Consider the following 24016-nt stretch of genomic DNA (forward strand, 5'->3'; position numbering starts at 1 on the left):
GCAGTGTATTTTATTGTTTATTTCTTTTTCTTAATTTTCACCTACATCAAACGAACAACAAAAAAAAAAAAAAGAAAACAAATTTAATCATAAACAATGGTTTTCTTTTTTTTTTAAATAATAATTATTGAAAGCTTTTAATAATATTTCTGTTTAATATGTTTTCATCATTTTTTTAAGTTTTTTGATGAAGTCAAAAATGTTGCAATCTATTTTTTAAAGCATTTTATTTTTTATTTTGTTTTTTTTTTTTTTAATATTGTGATATCAGTTTTTTTCTTTTATTAGAATTTGAATTTTAAATATATATTTTTTTGTCAGTTTAATTTGTATCTAATTTTATATTTTTTGTTTTCGGTAGAAGCTATATTTTTTACAATTTTATATTTTTTTTTTTTATAATTTGAATGAACAGAGAAATTTGATCAAAATTTTGTTTATTTATAAAAAATTCCGAAGTTCTTCTGGATAAGTGTTTACTACTATTATTTTTTTTAGGATCTTACAACGCAGATACAAATTTGAAAAAAAAAATACGACGATTGGATTGATTTAATTATTTAGTAGTAAAATGCACTGACAGTCATTGATAAGCAGAAATGAGATCATTGCGGAGCGTATTATAAGTTAAAAAATAAATATTTTAAAATACAATTTTATTAAACATGCAAAAGTTTTTGTTCAATTTGAAGTTCGAATGAGTTTATCTTCTAGTTTGGTTTGGTAACTCGATTTATTAAGAAAAATGCCAAACTTTTAATTTGAATATGGTTGGCCTTCTTTTCTGATTAAAGAGGACAAAATGTATTTGAATATTAAATAATTTGTCAAGTAGATAACAATTGGAGTGAACTAAAGACACATTGCACTGGTACCAGCCGTTGGGAGACGGGTGCTGGCAAAAGTTACATACACTCGTGGAAAACTAGATAGCACTCTTGTGTGGTAAATAATGTTAAAATTTAATCTGCTGTAGAGCAGAATTTAATTTTACCCAAGGTGAAAAATTTAACCTAAATTGTATGAAAAAATAAACGCAAATATACGATGGAGATGAATACACATGTTTTCGGCAATACGATGTATTAAGAGTATCTGGGAGGATGAACCAGCATCAATACGGGATATTTCTAGAAAAGGGATTGGAAACCTATGCATTTGAAAATATACCATTAACTTGGCGATTTGTCCTTGGTAATGACCCTTAACAAACTGCCAAATCAGTTCAAATTTGGCTACGAGAGTACCAAGTTTTAAGTTGGTCACTAAAGGTCACCTCAATCCTAATAGACGATTTGGACAGGGTTTTCTATCCCGAAAATTCGCTGCCAGAATCTAATGGATAGTTTGCCAAATAGACTTAAAGCATTTTTAGAAATTTAATGGTAAACTGCTAAGTACTGAATTCAAAAATAGATGAGCTTATGATGCTATTTAAATTGCCATCCATTTTGTCGATCCTATTTTGTAGTTTATTGTGTATTGAGTTCTTAAGTTAAAAATTTAAATACACATATCCAAAAAGAATTTTGTTAAAACTAGAGATTTCTTCATATTTATATTCTCTAAGAAAACGATGATATGAATGCTTAATTAGTTTTCCATCACTGTGTCTCTTAATTCTTTTCTATCCACAACTGAAAAGAAGCTGGATATGACCATACTTAAAAGCACCTTATAACGTTTTATTAAAAACAATATTATGTCGACAAAGAAAGTAGTTCACACATCGATAGTGGTTAGAATTATCCCCTATCTAAAGATATTCCATACATTAAAAATGTCTTTAACAATACACTTTTGACTGGAAGGAAAAACAGTTGCGTTTTGAAATGCTCTACAATCTAACATGCCCCACTAAAAAAATTATATGCCGGTAGTAATATTATATTGGTCAAATGATGCCATTAAAGCAAACTGCCTACTAATCACCTCAGCTCCTTAAATGGTCATATTACCACCCACAAGTTACACCCTTCTTTCAATTCGAGTTGACACACATACCTACTTAACTTACAAAACTTAGAAGAGTAGCCTCTCGCACAATGTTCTTATCAGAAGCATCAATGAATTTACGACAACATGATGCTGGTGCTAGCTAGTTCAACAATACACACTCTTGGAATGCATTTGCACACAAAAAACCGCAAAACAAACTTCCGCATTTTTTCATTTGCTCTATGAGACGTGGTGCCCTTAAGTTGGTGTTTGTTTTTTTTTTTTGTTTCTTATTGAAAAACAACCTAACAAGTACTACCTTACTATACTTCTAGAGAATGCGGTGACCCAAATTTTGAATGTTTACAGCGCAATGTTTTTATTTAAAAGACCAGAGCCTAGGAGCATTCATGTGAATGTTCAAAGTGAGAACGTGAAGATTTGATGTTTTTGTTGGTTTCGTTTTTTTTTTTGTGGTTTGGTCTGCTCATTATTGTGGCTTCTTTTCATCACTTTCACATTATTATATGAGATCATCTCAGTGGTATGTAGTCTGTTGTGGAGGACTTTTCATTTTCAGTTCAAAGCCTTTCTTTTATGTTTTTTTTTTTAATTAAACCTTTTTTTTATTACAAATAATTTTTAAAAAAGAGAGTATAACAAATAATACATAAAAGGCAGAGAGACCGGCACAATTTAATTGCGCAACTCTTTGGATCGTACAAAACAAAAAAAAATAGTAAAAAATAAAAATTAAGAACTATGTATACACACCAAAGACCAAACATTAATCCATTATATTGTTGTTGTTTTTCCTTCTTTCTTTTTATTCAAATTCAATTCAAACTGTCTGCAAGTACACCTGTCGTTTAAATAAAATATAAAAGCCAAGTGGAGTGCAATGAGCTGTGACGCTGACGAGTACTCTTTTTTACCTTTTTATAATTTTATATCTGTTTTTCTCTGTTCCTTCCCTCTTCTGCAACACATAGCAACATTATACATACATATTTTCGTTAACTTAGTTCTCTTAGAACATTTCTCATCACTGGATATGAATGTGTGTTGTATGTTCCTTTGCTTTCATCTCGGTTTGTAGTTTGATGTGATTTTTTAAATTTGGATTTTTTTTTTGTTTATTATTTTCAAAACTATTTTCTATTGTTGTTGCTTTTTTTTTTTTTTTTTTTTTTTCATTTTTTTTTTTTTTGTAAATAAATATTTTTTTTTATGTATAATTAATAATATTATGTATAATAATATTTTTTTGTATGTTTTATAAATTTTTTAATTGCATTATTTACGAGCTAACTGGGTTTGGTTGTTGAACTTGACCCACACCGCCACCACCGCGAATTGCAATATTTCCTTGACCAGCTCGGATTGGTTTGGCGATTTGCGCCTGTGGTCCTCGTCGGCCGAGGTGCTTCTGTCGGACGGCTTCCTTAATGCGATCGACTTCGTATTGATAGCGTTTGCGATCACGCATTGCTCCTTCTTTAGCCTCTTTGAGTGCGGTTTCTAGCGCTTTGACGCGTTCCATTGTAATGCGGAGACGTTTCTCCAGCTTAGGTAATTCGCAACGCAGATCGGCATTATCGCGCACCAATTGCTTATGCACTTTGGTCAGTTGGTCAAGGTTATTTTCGAGGAATGAAATCTTTTGTTTCTGGGCTAAAGAGCCACCGTCTTCTTCGCTATCCTCATTGGTAATTGATTTTTTGATGCGAGCCTGCAAATCTTGTACGAATAGTTTGCGCAAATTGTGCAGGGTTTGTAGCTCCTTGGCCACGGTATCCTCGAGACCTTTGAGATCTTTGCGCGCCTGTTCGCGGCGTTCATTTGTGAGAATAATATCCTGCAGGCGGGAGGATTTTTCTGCTTCTTCTTGCTTTAATTTCTCATAATCGGCTGTCATTTGTTGATGGGCAAGAATTAATTTCTGATAGACATCCTTCATTTCATTCATTTCATGTTGTTTGGATAGAATTTCATCACGCAATTCGGCGACTTGTTTGGTGTGTGCATCACGAAGTTCATCCATTTGACCATCGAACATGGAACGAAGTTGTTCGGCTTTTTGTTTCTCTTCGGCATTTACGGCTGACACATGTTCGGCTGCCTTTAATTTGGCACACTCCTCTCGCAGCGAATCAATTTGCTCCTCGAGTGTACGTTTCTTGTTTTCTGCTTCGCGCATTGACTCCTGGAGAGACTTCATACGTGCCTCGTGTTGTGAAATAAGTAGTCTGTACTCTCCGAGATCCTTTTCGTATTCAGAAAGTTTTTTGTTTGAATCGACTTGTTGAGTCTCCATGTTGGAACACCGCAGAGCCATATTCTTTGCTTCGGTCTTCATTTTGCTGATATACAAACGAGCCATTGTGAACTCCTCTTCAACTTTGCCGGCGGAATCGACAGTGTTGAGTTTCATGTCGATGGAGTTATCTGTGGACAGAGCCTGTCCGACCTCAGCCAAATCACGTAAGAGGTTTGTCAACATCTCGTTGATGCGCTTCTTCTGGTGCGCCGACATGTCCTTCAGCTGCTGCAGCTCAGATGTTGTTGTATTAAGCAGAGTTTGCTTAGTTTGGAGCTCTTCACTGAGAGTGTCGAACTCTTTGTTTTTATTATCGATCTCCTGGGACTTCTGGTCATAATTGACAGCAAGTTCCTCAAGAGCCTGTAGCACCTCTTTGACTTCCTCCTTTGCGCTTTCGTTCTCCTGCTGTATCCTCGCCATTTCTGACTGCAGTGCTTCGTACTCACGTCGAGCATTTGCAATCAGATCCTCCTGCTCGAGAATCTGATCTTTCAAATTCTCCACATACTGACTTTGTTGGTTGATTTCTTCGTCCTTCTCATCCAACTGCTGATAGAGTCTTTCACGTTCAGCCTCCAGACGAGCTCTTTCATCGCCACTAATCGAACCAATCATAGCCGTAAGGTTGGCAGCTGGTGTGGCCGGAACTGGGGTAGTATCGCCAACAACATCCACTTCCAAATTTGGTGTACTCGCCTCCATAATATCTTCCATATTGATTTGCTCTTCAGCGTTAACCGTTTCGCCGGCACGCCACCTGGCCAATTCCAGTTCGAGTTTCTCCACCTTGCCCTTGAGACGGGCATTTTTCTCCTTCTCCTTTTCGTAGCGACGTTTCCATTCTTCGGCTGTAAGCTCTTCATTGACACAAACAACATTCTTCACAGTCTTGGCACGACGACCAAAATCTAGTGTTGACTTGGTTTCAGATTCATTGAAACTTGCCGGTGAGCAACAGATCACAATTGTCGTTCGGGCGTTACCACCAAGTGATTCTTGTAGAATTCTTGTCAATTTGGAGTCACGATACGGAATATGCGTCTTGTTGCCATCGGCCAAGGCCGATATTACATTACCAAGAGCAGACAGTGACTTATTGATGTTTTTAGCTTCGTCCAAGACAGTACCTTCGGCACCAGTTTTTGAAACTTTTTCAGAACCAGCCAAATCCACCAAATACAATTTACCAGAAAGTTTCTTTTGATTTTCTAAATTCTCCTGCTTTACATTAATCAGAAAGACTGAATGAGAACGTGATGAATGCTCGTTCATGTCTGAAAGTTAAATCAAATAAATAAATTCAATTATTACCAGAGAATTGGATTATAAAATAAATTAAATTACTTGTGACAGCAATATGCCGATTAGATTTTCCCTCTTCGATAACTTCAAATACATCTTCTGGACTAGAGACGAATCTCTCAGTGGCACCCTTTACATACGGCACTCGATTTTTATCTTCATGCACACTCAAATTAACTTTGGATACATCTAAGAGATCACGAATTTTGTCCATGTAAATTTCATAGTATGAAACTTTAATATGGAACTCAAGATTCATTTCCATTGTGTAGATGTGGTTGAAGATGTCATTCACGATACGCGGAATAATACCCTGTTTGACGGGATCACCAATAACACCTTCCATGGTGTGAGTTTTACCTGAAGATGTCTGTCCATAGGCGAAAATTGTGCCGTTGTAACCGGCAAGGACATCAGTGACAATTGACTTGGCGGACTCATTGAAAACTTTTTCTTGCGACGCATTGGGTTTGAAAACTTTGTCAAACAAGTAAACTTTTCCCTGTAAAAAAATAAAAACAAAATTTAAATGAACAAAATTAAAATTGAAACTTTGTAAGCTTATGTAAAAGATATCTGGTATTTTGGGAAAGAGTTGAAATGAAGCATCTGGTGGTTGTGACATAAAAGTTTATAGATTACTCCGAAGTCCGAACCATATCCTTTAACTGACAGGATTCAATTCTTTTTTCCCTGGCTGCAATTTTATCTTACAACCAAATTTGCTTATATTTCTTTTTATTGTTAGTATCATGTAACAAGTCGGTAATGATTTAAAAAAGAAAAACACAATATAATTGTTTTTGGGAGTCAATGGATAGGTATCTACCACAGGTTAGATAAGTTTTGAAAATTTGAAAATATATGAAAAGGGTTTTTATACGGAGAGAGCTAAAAGCTGAATTGAACCAAATCACAAAAAATGAATTCGGAGATATAACGAGTTAAAATATACCTACTACGATGTTTTTCTTTTTTAGATTTTTCATGATCCATATTTGATAATGAAAAGTTTTCAGTTTCCTTAAATTAAAAATAGTTTTTCGTATTGAATTTTACCCTATAGAATTGACCATCAAGAAAAGCCATTGATATTTCAATTTGTAAGATGTATTTTGTAAATCTGGGGGCAATGTATTACCCGTATTGCCTCTAATTAATTAATCCGTTTTAAAAGTAAAAAAAAAAACTCCTATGATACCTCCTCTAACAACTGTGATTAGGTTCTGCTCACTAAGTGCAACAAATTACAATGCACTAGTTTGCTGAACAGGAAATCCTATGTCAATTAGACCAAAAACGTACAATCAGATTAACAATCATTCTCTGCTCAGTCCATAGCACATTATTGACATGCTACCTACTTCAAAGCATTAACAGATTTTCAGTTAAAATAACACATTTAGACCAGCTCTAGATTACACCACGTGTAAGCTTGATTAAAATATAAATTTAAAATTAAAAATCCAATTAAACTTTATGAAGAGGCCATAAATTGCATAAGAAAATCCTTGAACTTTTTAAAAAAAAAGTGTCTACCTAAATAATTTTGTTCCTGACAGGTTATAGCTACCTGAAGGATCCCTTATATTTTTCTGCCAAGAACTATCATAATGCCAACTATATACCTATCAGTATGTTCATATGCAGTTGTATGCTTGTAGGATTTATTTCATTGTGTGAAGCCTTATGAAATAAAATTTTCCTCGGGCAACGTAGATGTAGCCAATTAAACGAATGCAAACAAAGAACAAAGGACATGTCGTCTACTGAGAGTAGAAGGGCGTTTAAATGTATGCCACTCCAAAGTTGTTATACTTTTGTTACAATTTACACATGAATAATAAGAAGGAAACTCTTCTTCTTCTATCTTCAATGCGTATTAACTACTGTATACTAACTTGACTTGGCTTTTAGGAAATTTCCATTTAAATGCCTGCATTTTGATGCACTTGGGTGCCTGTGCTGCCTTTGCCTTATAACATTGTTACAACGTCGCGACGATAGGCTATTCAGACACTGAAGAAAAGAATGGGAAAAATAATGTTCTGACTGAGTGATTTTAAGGGGAAACAACTACAGTAACGAACACGAAGTGATTACTTTTTTTTTTTTTTTTTATTTATTAATGACGTTTAATTGTTATTGGTCAGTTACTCTCTGCGTTCAAAGCGCTTTTTCCATAAACCTCCTCCTCCGCTGCTAAAGATACATGAAAAGCATGAGTGATTTTTGCAGTAGTAAAAAAGTAGCTCTAGCACGTAAAATCGTGTTCAGACAGCAAAGTGCCAATCCCAAATGACGTGTTTATTGCATCTTTTGCAAAAGGCTACTGAACCTATGGGCTTGTTACGTTTAGATTTATCGACATTCCTAGAACGTTATCACCTATGCGGTAAAAATCGATATCTATCGTTACATTTCTACAAACATCAGGTCACTCTTGCAGAGGAGTAAGAAGTATGTTGTATATAAATGTGTCAAAGCAAAAAAATAAGAACGTTGGGGTAAAGAAAATAAAATTGATATTTAGGGTTCTCTTTAAGGTAAATCCCTTTTTAACATATAGTTAACACTGTTGGCTCAGTTTGGTATTTTGCTTTTCGAACTATACACGACTTTATGCCATTGCCTAGTTACCTTTAACTTGAGCTCTGTTTCTATAAGTTTGAAAGTAATGATGTCTTTATGTGTATTAAACAAAAAGGGGGTGGCGGGTTGTGTTGTGAAAACATTTCTTCGTCATTTCACTTACTTTGTGTTATTGGCGTGTGTGTGTGTGTATAAATTTACTGCCATAATTAGATTTATTACGATAATGGATTCCGATGTCGACAGTTTTTTTTAGGTTTGGGCAACTTGATATCCTTTTTAATACAAAATTTAGATTTATTTGTTACATTTTGTGGAAAATGTTTTTTTTTTCTTTTGACGGTTGACATCGAAGGAATTTTCGAATGAATTTCACTAAGAGCCAATCTGTCCAAAACAAAGAGTTTTGGAAAAAATTCTTTTAACCAATCCAAGTTTGAAAATTTGCAGTTACTAACTCTTTGTGGATTTATAAATTTTCGCTGATTGGATCGCTATAATTGTTTCACGTCGAGAACTTTTCAACTTGTCCTCGTATTAAAGCTCTTTCAACTCATATTTAGTTTTATATGCCTAGCGTTTATACGTATGTATACTGCAATATTCGATTGCAGTACCTCTTGGTGTAATGATTAGTCCAATTGGTAGTCTATTCAGATCTGTTATTAGTTTGGTCAAAAAATATTTCGTTTTAAACTCATCAAAAAAAAACATTCACCATAAGATTCAATGATAGCGTATACCTACTATAAAAGAATTAAAACAAAATAAAATAGAAGTGGATTAAGAAAACATGAATGCTTCAAATAATGTGAAAAACTTTTAAGATTTGAAAGATTCAAGTATTATGCATGCAAACACTTACATTTCAGACGGAGGAAGAAGACAGGTAAAGACGATCAAAACTAAACTCCTTTCTCTAGAGCACCCTGGCGTCAGACCAACTGCCTGCAAGTAAGTGCGAGAACTTGCTCTACACCGTCGATTTAATCAAATATTGGAAGTTCATCTCGCCAATGATTGCTAGGAAAGTTGAAGCTCACATTCGGAAACTATGAGTATTTGTCTATTGCGCCTAGACAAATAGGTTTAAAACTGTAAAAGCATCACAGTAATACTTTGAGATGGAACTAGATTGCAAATTAAACGCAATTCCAATTACGTTCCAACGTAACGAGCTCATGAGATTCAAAAATTACTCTCGTTTGGTCCTCACAAAAGCCAACTTCCATCGTCTTCACCCCCTTATTATAAGAAAAACAGAACTAAGCCGACCAATGAAACTCTTGTTTAAAAAGCAGCTTCTGCAGCTTTCCGGGCAACCTAGTCAGCAGACTTCTTAAATTAAGTTTATCCAAGTACTATACTTATTTCTATTTTACAACTTTGTCATTTTATAAGGTTTAACCACCTATGCACCAACAAAATTTTGTAACAATCTAGGTTATATGATTAAGAAATAAGTTAATTTTTAGTCAATTGTAAAAATTAAGTTCAAAAAAGCAAAATTTTATTAAATTGAAGTGAACAGTAAGTCTTTCAAATACAAAAAGCCACCAGGAATAAATCGAATCTCTAAATACGAGCTTCGGTAGTTGCTGCGGCCCCTCGTTCTATTAATTTTTAAATTATTAGCAATTTTGTGCATTAAGAAGGAATATAATTGCATTTAACTTACATACTGTAATCCTAAAGAGCCCTTAAATTTTCCTATACAACATTGATGATGCAAGTCTTACATAATAATCTAAAAAATAAATAATATTCTGAGATGTTTTTGCTTATTTAATTATTTTGTTTTCAAATTCAAGTATTTTTTCTCTCACTCTTATTCTGAGAGGTGTGTAACTTTTGAAATCAAAAGAATTTTCCAAGGACGAAAGTCCTTTCCAAAAACAACAGAATTCCATAACAAATATGTCTTTCATTTTCCGCAAAACATTTCTGGGGAATTTAATAAAGTGATGTACCATTTACTTTAAACAAGGCACATTTATGTAGATCCATTACTAGAGGTAACACGAAAAAATCCTACAAACCTATCTTTTATTAAATTACTTCTTAACACATCGTCATTCATTTTATATTTAAATCTACTTTCCAGGATATTCTTTTCATTTCAGAGAAACGCATATCTTTTTATACAGAGCAACGCATATCCTTTTGTATAATACATAATATAAAAAAACTCATCGTTCCAACTGTGTTTTATTCATCTACAATTCACACACTTTGCAGGCAGTGACTATTTGCCCTTTTCTGAAAATCATTCAACCTCAAGATACCCCCGTCAATATGAAAATAAAAACACTTTTCCATCCGAGTAGAGCGAAAAATAAAACAAAAGAAAAATGTATATAAAAAGATACATAAATATTGTAAAAGTTAAATATTAACAGCTGAATACATTTCTGAATCGTTTTTTTTTTTTTTGTCTTCTGAAACATGAATGAAGCTTAAAATTGTACTCGTACTTTTTTCTCATTTTCTGTCTTTCCTACCTCTACTACAATCCTTTAAGCGTTAAGGTTAGTGAAAACAAAAAACAAAAAAAAATTTAATAACTTGCGCCCGAAAGTGCTATTAAGTGGTGAGCGAAATTGTTTACATAATAGAGGATTATAGGCTTCAAGGTGAAAGCTTAACACATTTAATAGAGAGTGTTGAGCTAAATTATATGTATAAAACGTTTACCTTTGTTGTTTCTTTTGATGCAGCGTAGAATAAAGTTTATAATTATGTACTTTATTTTTGATCGTAACTGCTCATTAACATTAAATTGCAAATAAACTCATTTAAAAATAGAATTTCTGTGGCAGGCAAAAAAAATCTAAACCATAGGTAGAGTTGTAAAGTGCAAAACCTATGTAAATGTCAATTAAATTAGATCAAGTGCTTTGAATAATTTGTATTTTAGCTTTTTCTATAAAGTTTACTCTCCTCTATTGGTGCAATTTGTATATTTTGTTCATTTAATTTATTTTCAGTTCAATACACAGTTGGTGTGTACTTAATTCTATACATCATCGGGTTGTATAGTTTTGGTGTAGGTATTAATTAATTATGAGTTCACAGAGAGATAGATGGTTTATCATCATTTAAAAAATGTACAATGTATAGAATTTATATAGGAAAAAAGTTCGAAGCGTAGAAATAAAGATTGCTTATTTATAATTTTTATTAACTGGTATATCAGACAACAACAACAAAAAACTAAAAAGAAATCATTTGAAGTGTGAAATCTGTTGTTTCATGCCGACGCGTGTAGGCGTCATCATTCGGAATGAATAATCGACGTTAACGAATTGTTCGTCTGTTTATATAAAAAAAAAAAGACTAAAAAATTCTTGGTTTATAAGTACAATCAGATGCAATGTGCGTCTTGTTGCTTCGCTTGAATGTGCATTTTACATGTCACTCGTTGCTCCCTCTTTTGGTTCCGCTGGTGGGTAGCGAGGCAGAGCAGATGGCGTTACCTAGACTTTATGTAGGTAATTTACCTACCATGCAAAAGAAAACCAGTTTTTGCTGTCATAATACTTTAAAAGCCGAAAAAAAATAAAAAAAAGAAAGAATAACAATTTTACTGAATTGTTTTTATTTTTACTTCGTTTTTCTGAATTGTTGGGTCAACATTGCCGACTGACTTAGATAGAACCAGTTATTGTAGTGGGTAAAGGAAGGAAGATAGCAACAACAACAGCAACACTTTGTTGAACTTTGAGATAAACTTCGGGGATAATTGCCTTTCACAATTGAGTGTTGATATTGAGTAAACCGAAAGAAAAAGAAAAAAATAACAAAAAAAAAAATGAAACACAACACAAAATCTTCTCACTGACTAGCATGACTATGATGTCATCCATATCGAGGTGTTTTCAATGTTATCATTTCTGTTGCTGTTTTTATTTGTTGAATTATTTTTTTTTATTAATTAAACAATAAATACAGACTGTAGGTATTCGTTGAAAACAAATCCAAGTCAATTTCGACGACACGAGGGGAAATTGTCTTTCGGTTTATCAATCAATAAATAAATTGATTATTTTACTTCCGCGGTTAGATTCTTAGAGGTAAATTATGTCGCTTCTTGCGTTAAATAAATCAAATGCCAACAACTATAGGTACACCCTTAGGATATTGAAATGTTAGGTTATAGTTTGTTTTTCATTTAATCTAGGGCAACCGAAACCATGAAATCATCAAACAAACAAAAGTGTGTTGTTTATTTTGCTGTTGCTTTTTGTTTTATAACCATAAAAGCATGGCATTTGAAGATTAAGCGAAAGTAAATTAACGTCTTTGGATTCATAAAACAATTATCGGATTTAATGCGTGGAACTTAGAACAGATGTACAAACTGTTTTTTTTTTTTACGAATCTTTAATAATGAAATAAAACAAAAAAAAAGCTTGTTCTACTGTGTTGAGAATATGAAATTATAAACTGAAAACAACTCATTCACCGTATTTAAAAATAAAAATTAAATAAGTTTTATCGTAGATAACAATAAGTGTCAACATTTTGAAGAGATTTGAAAACAATTGAGTCTTGATGTCTTCATAAACTTTTCTTGATATTAATACAAATTTGTAAAACGCATTTGAGGAGTGAATAAATAATGTTTCACATTTTTTAATGACATCGGTTTTTTAAAGTAAAACTAGATATGTTGCCTTCAATGTAAAACTGCTACAACGCGTTATTTCTAATACAAAATCATGTACAACCAACTACTGGGCGATTCCATAGCAAACGCTACCAAGAGCGAATCGTAAACTTTTATTTTTGACTTTAAGTTCAAAAACCGGTAACAAATAATGTGAAGAGATATAACATACATTTGAAACATATTGTTCTTAAGAGCTTAATAATAGTGTTTTCCGAATTTGTTGACAAAATAAACTGTAATTGATTGTATTTATTAGGTACTGATGGAGAGGTGGCAGCAGATTTTTTTGTGCGACGTAACTGATTCATATCAATATCAATGGAAGCAAGCCCATGTATAGACTATTACTCATGTCTGCAAATACTTTCGTCTGTCGGCACATATTTGGGCCATTTCCAAGAAAATATTGTGTCTGAATGCAGTTTTTGTAATTATAATTATAAAAATATTCTGAATATTTTTGTGGAAAGAACTCCTCTGTAGGCGAAAGAGTTCCTAAATAAACATCGGGTTCATCTTATTTGTTGCAGTTTTCTTGAGAACATGTTAATAATAGTTTAATAATATTTTTTTTTTATATCACGAAAAATGTATTAAAAAATCTGTTGGTAGTTAATTCGTAGTGGAAAATCTGCTGCGGATTTCTAGGTTAGCAAAATTTGTGTATATCCAACTTTTGAAGGAAATCGAAATATGACGTCCTTTCAAGATCAACTTATTCTCTTTATAGCAAAATGAAGAAGTACAATTATCCTTGGAAGAAAATTATTGAAAAAATGGAATGAATTTTTATTTTTAAAAGCTCCGAAAATTGGTGCTTGTTTGTAATGGACAGCTGATTTCGATTTTTTATATTGACATTATTCTTCTGATTGTCTAAATGACGATTGAAAAATTAGGACTTATTGATCGAAAAAGCATATCTTTTTCAATTCTGTGAATCTTTTTTTCGAGGTTGTATGGAAAAATCCATTCAGGTATTTTCTAAGATGGATTTTGTGAAAGGGATTCTTTCATTCTAACCACGAACAAAAACTCCCATGAACTTTATCCCTTTCAGGGAACTTTGCTATAACGAATCATCTTCAAAATTGGGAAACAGAAATCCATTGTATGTTGGTTTGACTTTTTCCGAGGGGAAAAAAAAGTTCTAGGAAGATCCGTGATAGGAAAATTCTCTTCAGAGGTAATTTTTTTCTTTCCCGGGGCAAAAAAAGTTCTGATTTTATTTGAAGTGCGCTGCCACTTCCAAACCAATTGTTTAGTCGGCTTAGTGTGCGTACAAACAGGCCAGACCGACTTATTCAACGGCCAATAAAAAGCGTGTACTGGCAAATATGCCAGTATCAGAAAAAAAACCTCAACTTTCAGAATTCTGTAAATATCAGAAACATTACATCCAGTGGGAAAAATAAAAAAAATATAATGAAGTACCGAAATTTAATTAAGTACACCAAGTTTTAAAAAAAATTAAACATTAAATATGTAAACAATGTAAGCTAAATGGCTTCTAAAGCTAAATAAAGTTAATTCAAAAATTAAAAAATTGGCCTGCGAACCCATCGAAAGAATTTTTGTGAAGAAACATTCCCAACATGTTAAGTAAAAATTTTCAACCTGGCAATATACTCCCATTTCACTGTCAGACAATTATTGCCAAACAAAGAAGGGTAACCCTTTGGGACAAACTCTTTCAATTTTTGTGCCCAATCAGCTTAAGTACCAATGTCTTGGGTAAAATGAACACTATGGCTCATATGCAAAAAGAATGAGCTTAAGCTCTATCTCACTTTTCAGTACATTTTCTAGAGATCTACATATCTCAAGAAAATGAGAAAGATCTCAAGAAAATGTACTGAAAAGTGAGATAAGAGCTTAAGCTCATTTTTATTGCATAAGACCCTATGTTATCATCTAACCACCCAAGAACCAGCCGTGAGTTGAATTATTCTTAGATTTCACTTTGATAGAAAGTTTTTTTTTTAAACTATAAAAAGTCATCCCACAAAAAAAAAAAACAATGACAAAGCTGTTTGGATTAACTTCTTGTAGGCACAAAATATAAAACAAACAACCTTAAAGTCATTAAAGTATTTTATCAAAATTCACAAAAAAAAAGTTTCTGGTGGTTTGTTCACAATATTTATTATTACCTAAGTTAAGATTTAAGTTATACCTAATAATATTACAAGGATTAAAAAATCTATCCGTAGAGAAAAGTATAAAAATAAATTTAATTGAATAAAATAAAACTTTGACAAAGAGATATATTTACAAACTACTTGCAAGTTGGAACACCAAAGAGAGAACAATATACAAGCCATTCTTAATCCCCTTGAGAAAAAAAGTTTTAGTTTGTATCGTCGTTCTGGGCTATATTAAATTTACCGCTGCTGCTGTGCTACTGCAGTGCTTTTCAATGCAAAAACAAAAAGAGGTAAAATAAGATTCTTATATAAAACAAATACCGACATGAGAAGTTTTTTTCCTCTTTCCTTTCCCGTTGCACATACTACAATCATTATGAAAGAAAAGAATTTCCAGAGTCATCGTTCGTCAGATATGAATGAATAAAGAGGACATGGAATGATAAAGTAGATAGGTACTCGTACTTGTACAGGTACAAAAACTCTTTTTAGTCGCGTTGACAAGAAATAACAAAGACAAACTCTTCCTATCATCACATTCACTATATATCTCTACAACTTTCGTATGAACGATTTTCTGTTTTCCAATTACAAAATGAATGTTCTTATTGGAAAATACCTACTCATAAGTATATGCAAAGTTTACTCCAGATAAATCAGAAAATTAAGACCTTCTAATCGTTACGTTAAGTCGAACGACATTTAGTCTCTATTTCTCATTCTTTTAAATATTCTTAGAAAAACCAAACAATTACTCTAGAACTAAATAATAAAAATATGACTAAACATCTTCCGCTGCTGTTGTTGCTCCAGAAACCAAATGAAACATAATGAGATCACAATATAAATAGAATTTGAATGAGAAAACTAAAAGTCCAGTCAAAATAGACATTCAACCCAGAAATAATTCGCATAGAGCTGAAAATTGGTACAGAGTATTGAAACGTCGTTTAAAGTAAAATTTCAAACGTTCCCAAAAGCTTCATAAAAAGTTATTCAAGGTTAAATGTGGGAAATACAAGTTTAATAAAAGACAAAATACACGATTTTTTCGTATAGTCCTTTCTCTGAAACCTTACATCTTCTAAAAGATGACAGCTACGAAATAGCACATCTTAATATTTTTTATGGGGGCTATAAAATAACTTTGAAATATATTTCAAAAATTCCGTTTTAGAAGAGTTAAGTACGAAAAAAATGTTATTTTTTACAAACTAAAAAAAAAAATGTTTTATTTTTCTAATTATAGCTCTGAGAAATAAAAAATGAATTAAATTATGTAAAGGAGCACATAATCTATGAAAATTAGTTTAGGTAACATTGACCATTTGACGAAAATAGACAAAAAACCATATTTTCTACATATACCACTCAATTAAGCGCATTATCTTTTAAACTATAAGTGTTACTAAAGGGTAATTTCATGAAAAAGTGGACACTTTGAACAAATTATGCAGACTTTTTTACTTTTTCCAATAGAAAATTAATATTTACAAACGGCAACTCTTTATGCAAGTTGCAACAATAGATTCTTTGTTATATTCAATTATGGCTAGAAATTAAATTCAAGGAGTATAAATAATCCTAAAGCATTTTTAAAGCATAAGCTTGCCAACTACAGAAGAATTTCACATGAATGTGACGAAAAAAAGAGCCCACAAAAAACAAAATAAATCTAATAGTGACAATGACAATATCCCCTTCTGATTGCTAAAATAAATAACCATTTAAGCAAGCTTTGTAACACAAAATCCGATTTTAAAATGACTTTAATGAAAATGCATTTATTCTTTATTTTTGCAACAATAAATCGCAGGTAACATGAGTTACCAAATTAATGTAACGTGAATTACCTAAATATTTTCAAATGTTTCATCGAAGTATTCAATAAATGTTTGGTTTTGTCGCTAATTATAAAAACTTGTAATTTTGTATGTACCTATGGAATCTTCAATACAAATTAAGATTCTTAATTTCATACTCTTAAAACTCGTGTTCGATTTTTGTAACGTGAGTTACCAACAGACTTTTATTTTTCCCAAGCAAATGCTTAAAATAAAGGAAAATGTTTTACTTTATTATGAAAGTAAAAGTTATGCTAAATTCATAGACAGTATTTTCGTATCAATTTATATTAAATTTTGACAAAAAATAAGCTATTTATGTATTGAAAATTTTGTGAATGTTAGGTAAGTGAGTTACCATGGAATTGCCATAAAGCATTATTTTAAGCTTTTTTGTGGAAAACATTATACCTAGTCTATGAATTGAGTTAAAAATATACATATATTCAAAAAAAAACTCATATTTTAGAAGCTAGGTACAAAAATTTGCAATTATTGGGTTTTGACCAAATACTAATTTTTTTGTTTCGAAGGACTACCCTAACAAAAAAAAAAAAAAGTTTTTATATAGAGGAGCACATTATCTACTAGTTTTTCAAAGACAGCTTTTCGATATGGCTCATCGCTTAAGAGTAATGGGCAAAAAAAACGTTATTTTCGACATTTAACACATTTTAAAAAACACGATATCTTCTCAACGATAGGTACCTTGCAGAAAAAAAGTGTCATAACATTTTTTTTAGGAAATTACAAAACCTACAAGTCTTCGATATATTTTTTTTTTTGATAGCTTCTCCCGTTTCAAAGTTGTATACCTATGAAAAACCTACATTTTCGACGGTTGTAATATTATATATCAGTTATAATTATTATAAATATTGAGTATTTTTAATTTGGGCTTTTATGATCTGTGAATTTTTAAAGCAATTAAAAGACTAATCCATTAATTTTCCCGACCTTTCGTTTGGTTTTTTGCCAATATATTCAGGGGTTTTAATTTTATTAGACCTTAAATACAATTACAATTCTTTTTATAGAACATTAGGCCTGCTTATAGCGTTTTCGTTTGGTCGTCCGGGACTGTCCGGAATTCTCCCGAACGATTCTGAAACTGATCGTTTGGCACTCAATGACAGTTCTAATTCTGAAAAGAAGAGAAAATCGGTTCCGAATTTTGAGGCAGAATCAAAACCAGAATCACGCACACATGTTAACACTTAAGACGTCAAAGTAATGAAATGTCATTCTTTGTTATTCATTTCTCAATTTCAAGATTTTTAACTATGCACAAACTTTAAATTATATTAAAATAATGTGAAGAAAGAAAACAAAAATAAATAACTTAATGATAATAAAAAAAAAAATAAACAAAACAAAACTTTCATCAGACGTTCGCATTTGATGTTTCACAAATACAAAGAAACCCAAACTTCAGAATAAAAAAAAAGTATCTAACTCTGATCGTTTGGCATTCCGGATCGGACAGTCCCGGACGCTTCTAAGAATTCCCAAACGAAAACGCTATTAGTGAAGAAAATCTAGAACAGAACAGCACAGGTTCAGAAACGTTAGGGACTAAATATTTAGGTAATTTCTCGGTCTGTGATTGGTAAACTGTCAACAAAAACCTTCCAATTTAAGTAATTTTATTGGAAGGCAGTTATACAAGAAAATTTTCCCTAAAAATTTAGGATGGTTTTTTTATGGTCAACCTGACGGTAATAGAATTAAATCTATTTGTGTGAAAAACGAGTAAAAAGTTCATTATAGGTTACAATTAATATTATTTATTTATTAAAGTGAAATTTCGTGTCTACCCCATTCGATCTGTAGGTAAAATTTTCAAGTAAATTTAAAAATTTAACAATAATGGCGTATCCAAACTATTTTATGTCGAATTCCTTTCAATTGAAAAATCGAATTTTCGGCGATCTCGAAGCGAATTTTTTCTGAAAATCATGTTCCATAGAAAAAAAATTCGCCTCAAACGAAGCAGAATTCGAATTTTTTTTAATCCCTCTTTTTTGAGAGATTTACATGGATTTGCACACACACTTGGAACATTTGACATTTCTCAAACGTCAAGCTGAAAGTTTTCTTCGTGTTGTTTGTTTATTTGAGAACACCAACTTCAAATAAAGAGTAAATTTTAATTGAATATCGTATTTTTATTGCGGAAAAATATGAAATAAATAAAAAAAAAACAATGTGCGATCAAAATATATTTATTCCTGGCATAGTTCTTGTGAAAAATTAAAATTACTGTGACTTTTCTCCTCGTAATTGTCGTCAGAAAATTTTTTCTCTGTAAAACCACAGCATACGGCCAAAATAATTAACCTTCTACTTCATCTTCACTCAGATCTTAATAATAACTGCAATTTCCCTTTGATTCTGATTAAAATAAATCTATATTACCGAAGAAAATAAACAAAATTATTGATCAAAGGAATCTCTGGTTTTATTTTGCAGAAATTGTTTTGGTTTCAGCTTGACGTTCGTGTAAAAATTGTTGTCAAATGACACACATACAATCGCAAAAAGAATTCGGTCTGTTTTCATGTTCCTTTTTAAGACCAAAAATTCGATTTTTTGAGGCGATTCAAAAAATTGAAAGGAATTCGACATTAGTGAATTTACTCAAACTTCCGTTCAGAAAATACGTTGCCTAAATATCTAAACCCTAATATTTCCTGAACGTGCCCATTTTAAATTTTTTTCTTCATATTTTTTAGGATTCTAGAGGAAATTCCAATTTTTTTTTATTCATTTTATCATATTTTTGTTTGAATAAAACAAAACAGCTGTGCTTGACACTTCTAACTCATTTCCTTTTCCTCAAAAAAAAGGAGCAGAAAAACTAGAACTAAACTGTGCTGGAAAACTTCATGAAACCCAAAATGACAGACTGTAGAACAGGCAAAGTTTTATTTCATGGAACACACAAATCTGTACTTTTTGGATCTTTTCTGTGCGGATAAGATTCATTAAACAGACCTATTTTTTTTTTTTTGTTTTTTTCTCTTAAATTAATAACTTGCCGTCAAATTACATTTTTATATATGTTTCTATATTTTTATCAAACAGAACAGAAACTTAAAACCTATTATCACAGACAATACATACTTATTTTATCACAGTGTTATAACTTGAGCTTATGTTGTTTTTATCCTTATTGAAATTCATTACTCTTCAAGAGTACCTACATATATCGTTTGTTTTTTTTTTCGACATTTAAACTTGAATAACTTTTTAAGCAAACATGAGACTTTTGATATTTTACTATAATTCGACATTTCAATGCCCTGTACCAATTTTCAGCTCTATGCGAATTATTTCTGAGTTTTCCCTTTTTTAATGTCTATTTTGTCTGGACAATAAAGAGAAGAAGAAAAAAAAAAAACAATGGAAAGGAAAGAAAAGTCGGATGCATGACTCCCAAACAAGCCCAAGAGCAGCCCGATATCCACCACATCATTCGGTCCAACAGTAATCGATCTATTTTTAAAGCCAAGAGAAGTTACGTGAAGTTTTCATGAAGTGCTTATTCTATAGATAGGTACACTTTACAACGATATGGAAACAAAAAACTGAGATAATCTTTATGGAAATTTGCCTTAACTGATTGCAACTTTATATGAGACTGTGAGACTTTGTCCGTCCGTGTGGCAGACGTAATTTTTTTGTATATTTTCTCTCTAATTTGCGGCTCTTTGCGGGGATGTGATGATGACTCATTCAACTTGTCATACAAAAAAACTTGGGCGGGGGAAGAGAAAAAAAAACTTTTTTTCTTCTTTACTTTTTTTTTGCACATGCAAAATAAGTCTATAACCAAAATCAATTGAAAAACTTTGTCGACAGACAGAATAAAAAATTAGATTAGCATTTTAGCATTTATAAAATAATTATAAGAAAATACTTACAGCAATAGAAATGCAATTTTCCTCAGTGCTATTGGGAAATTTTACAACAAATTTGGATCCAGCTTTTTCCTCGCTATCGTTGAGCGGTCGAAAACGACACACCACTCGGATGCTGTCCTCCGCAGGGATTTCCCGTTCGGCAGACATGTCGACGGTCGACGGAAATTTATTTTATTTGAAAAATGTTTTAACACAAGCTACGTTTCTATTTTGGATATATTTTTTGTATGAGTGTAATCGTGAAGTCGTAGTTTTTTATGATGGATATTATATCTATCTGGAAAAAAATAAGGATAATTGATTTTTTTCGATTTTTTTTCCTTTGTTCGAAGAGAGCTCACTCGAAAAGGGGGGACGTCGCACTCGGACTACGTCGTCGGTCGGCGAAAAGAAAATTTTTTACAAAATATATTTCGCTGCCGTTCGGTTTTGTCTGACTGAACTGACAGAGAGAGAAAAGAACAGAGAGATCAAGCACACGACAAAACACCACGACGAATATTATACGAATACACACCTAAAAGAAAAATTGAAAAAATATTAAAACGGCAAATGTATATAAAATTGTTTTTTTTTTCTCGTTTTGCCTTTTATAAAATTAATGTAGTTGTCTCACTCTATTTTAAATTAGAAGAACACCGATATATTAGAATTTGTAACTTTCACAGAGAGAAAAAAAAAATTGCTTCCGAAATTAATCGATAAATTTTCTTTATAAATCCAAATGGTTTAAGTTTTTTATTAAAGTAGAAATAAATGGAAAAATAATTAAATTATCTAGATTTTTGTTTTTATTCGTAGATTAAGTTAGGAATAATAAAGCACTTGAATTTGCTATTTTATATTTAAATTTATGTACTTAAAAAGACAGAAGACGAATGAGTAGTTATTTTTTCTTTCGCTCTCAGCGCTAGTCTTTTGCGAAATAAAATTTTCATTTCTCTTTTCTTTTTTAAACTAGATTCGTAGATGAATGACGTAAGCGGTACTGCCAGAAGTGAGTTTTTTGAAATGTAAACAAATGAGTGTGTTTGAAGTGATTTGTAAAATCACTAGATGAACGCGTTCAGTTACTTTATATTTTTTTTAATTTACTTTAACCTGTAGTAGGAATTTCCATGTTATGTAGATAGTTTGTCGACTTCCAGTTATATCCAACCATTACCATGGTATAAGAAAAGAAGGTACTATCGTATTTATTTATCTGACTTATGGTGTTGTTGCGACTACTTAAAACAAAATTGTTTTTTTTTCTTGACAGATTTAGATCAAAAAATAAATCGATTTTTTTATCAAACGAAAACACCATTAATTTATGTTTAATTTTTTTTTTCTTGATAATATGCAGAAAGTCTGTACCGAGAACAACTGTCAGATGAAAGAAAAAAAAAATAGCTCCCTAATGGCCAGTTGTACAAATATTTAATCTGTGGTTCAGCAACTTTTATTTTCTGAATTCGGTGGCAAATTTTAAATCAAAAGAGAAATGTCAAATTTGAGTCTTTGGCTCAAGAGGCATCGTGTCTCTTTTTTCTAATTTTCTTTTGATAACACCGGCACACAAAAAAAAAAAAGTGTCATGAACCAGAAACCAGACCTATCTTTCTATATGTTTTTAGGCACGCTGAATCCGAATTTGAAGTCCGTTTGGCCCCATCACCCTCCAGTTTTGAGCTGTGAGTGCATTTTGTTTGAATTTTTATGACTTTTTTGGAGTAATATGCAAAAAACTCAAAAAAAGGTAGTTTTTGGGGTCTTTTTTACATTTTTCTCAAAACTGAAGGGTGACCGGGCAAAACGGACTTGAAAATCGGATTCAGCGGTCCCAAAAACATATAGAAAGATAGGTCTGCTTCCTGGTACATGAAACTTTTTTTTTTGTGTGCCGGGTATGACAGCGACATGTCGCGACAGTGCTAGCACACAAAAAAAAGTTCTATGAACCAGAAACCAGACCTATCTTTCTATATGTTTTTGGGACCGCTGAATCCGAATTTCAAGTCCGTTTTGCCCGGTCACCCTCCAGTTTTGAGAAAAGTGTAAAAAAGACCCCAAAAACTACCTTTTTTTGAGTTTTTTGCATATTACTCAAAACTGGAGGGTGACAGGGCCAAACGGACTTAAAATTCGGATTCAGCGGGTCCAAAAACATATAGAAAGATAGGTCTGGTTTCTGGTTCATGACACTTTTTTTTTTTTTGTGTGCCGGTGTGTAATCATTCTGTGAGACGCGTGTACTATTACACGATGCCTCTTGAGTTCAGGACTCAAATTTGACATTTCTCTTGTTTGTTTAAATTACCGACGAAACACGCACAAAAACCGAAAAACCACGCACACAGCAAATTTTTTAACAATTATTTACCATTTCCCGAGACGAAACACGAAGAAAATTTGTTATTTTTCAAATTAGTCCCGTTCCATTGGAATTAAAGCCTGGTACGTAGCTCGCGCTAAATTTTAGCTCCCATACAAATTATCGAAACATTTTATCTGAGCTAAAATGGATCCCATACAAATTATCGATAACTTGTATGGGAATTTTATCTCGGCTAAAATTTAGCGCGAACAGCGTACCAGGCTTAACACATGATCTTCTACTCGAGGAGATAGGAATGTGTAGTTGTTGTACTAGATTTCTACTCACGAGTAAACTATACCACCTCCAATAGAACAGGGGCTATTATAATTTTTTTAAATGACATTTTATAAATTAAAACAAAAACAAATTTCCTGTTTACTGCGATTAAAATATAAAAATTTAAGGCCGGCCTGACAGATTGGTGCCCGTTTTTTGACAAACAAATTTTGCCATTTTTCGGAATATATTACCTTATTATGTGTACTGAGGTGCGTTCTTTTTCTAACAATAGTCAACCATCGTTGTTATGTCAAAAAATATTGTTGATGTGTCATCGTTAGAAATTGTTGGGTTTTTTACAAATCATTTAGGAACGATTTATTGTTAAATATTGTTAAACTGTCAAACACAAAAAAAAATTGTTTTGAAAATATTTTTATTTGCATAATTATAACAAAAACAATATTTTTTAGTCAAAATAAATTCTCTTGTATCATAAAATTGCAAAACTCTTGTTTTTATTTTCATTTTATTCCGCTTATTTCCAAAAGAAAAAAATCCTTAAGTTGGTTTTGTAAACAAAACATCCACTTTGACACATCAACAACAGCCGTTCAAAAAAATCATGTATCTAGACATACGATAAAAATAAGAACGCATTCTTTTTTATCCGGATTGAGGTTCTGTTTGA

At 32.0% G+C, this 24016-nt stretch overlaps 1 protein-coding gene across 4 annotated transcripts; it reads right to left on the reverse strand.

Moving 5' to 3' along the window:
• Positions 1–2207: 2207 nt before the first annotated feature.
• On the reverse strand, positions 2208–21660 carry LOC129908716 (kinesin heavy chain). Of its 4 annotated transcripts, XR_008771321.1 has the most exons (6): positions 21361–21660; positions 21086–21261; positions 20745–21021; positions 5606–6065; positions 2874–5535; positions 2208–2800 (listed from the first exon to the last, which is right to left on the reverse strand). XR_008771321.1 is itself a non-coding variant. In XM_055985457.1 (5 exons), the coding sequence occupies exons 3-5, from the start codon at positions 20889–20891 to the stop codon at positions 3239–3241; spliced, it is 2904 nt and encodes a 967-aa protein (XP_055841432.1). In that variant the 5' UTR covers positions 20892–21017; positions 21086–21261; positions 21361–21660; the 3' UTR covers positions 2208–3238. The 4 variants fall into 4 exon arrangements, 3 of the variants coding, with proteins under 3 accessions (XP_055841432.1, XP_055841419.1, XP_055841425.1); XM_055985457.1 differs by having other exon boundaries at positions 2208–5535; positions 20745–21017; XM_055985444.1 differs by having other exon boundaries at positions 2208–5535.
• Between the last annotated feature and the right edge of the window lie 2356 nt (positions 21661–24016).

This window comes from Episyrphus balteatus, chromosome 1, assembly GCF_945859705.1.
Source record: "Episyrphus balteatus chromosome 1, idEpiBalt1.1, whole genome shotgun sequence".
Lineage (NCBI taxonomy): Eukaryota > Metazoa > Arthropoda > Insecta > Diptera > Syrphidae > Episyrphus > Episyrphus balteatus.

Coding starts and splice junctions, on each gene's coding strand:
- LOC129908716 (XM_055985457.1), bottom strand. CDS start 20,891: ATGTCTGCCGAACGGGAAATCCCTGCGGAGGACAGCATCCGAGTGGTG. Junction 6,066..20,744: donor AAAATTGCATTTCTATTGCT/GTAAGTATTTTC, acceptor ATTTTTTTACAG/GGAAAAGTTTACTTGTTTGA. Junction 5,536..5,605: donor TCGGCATATTGCTGTCACAA/GTAATTTAATTT, acceptor TTTAACTTTCAG/ACATGAACGAGCATTCATCA.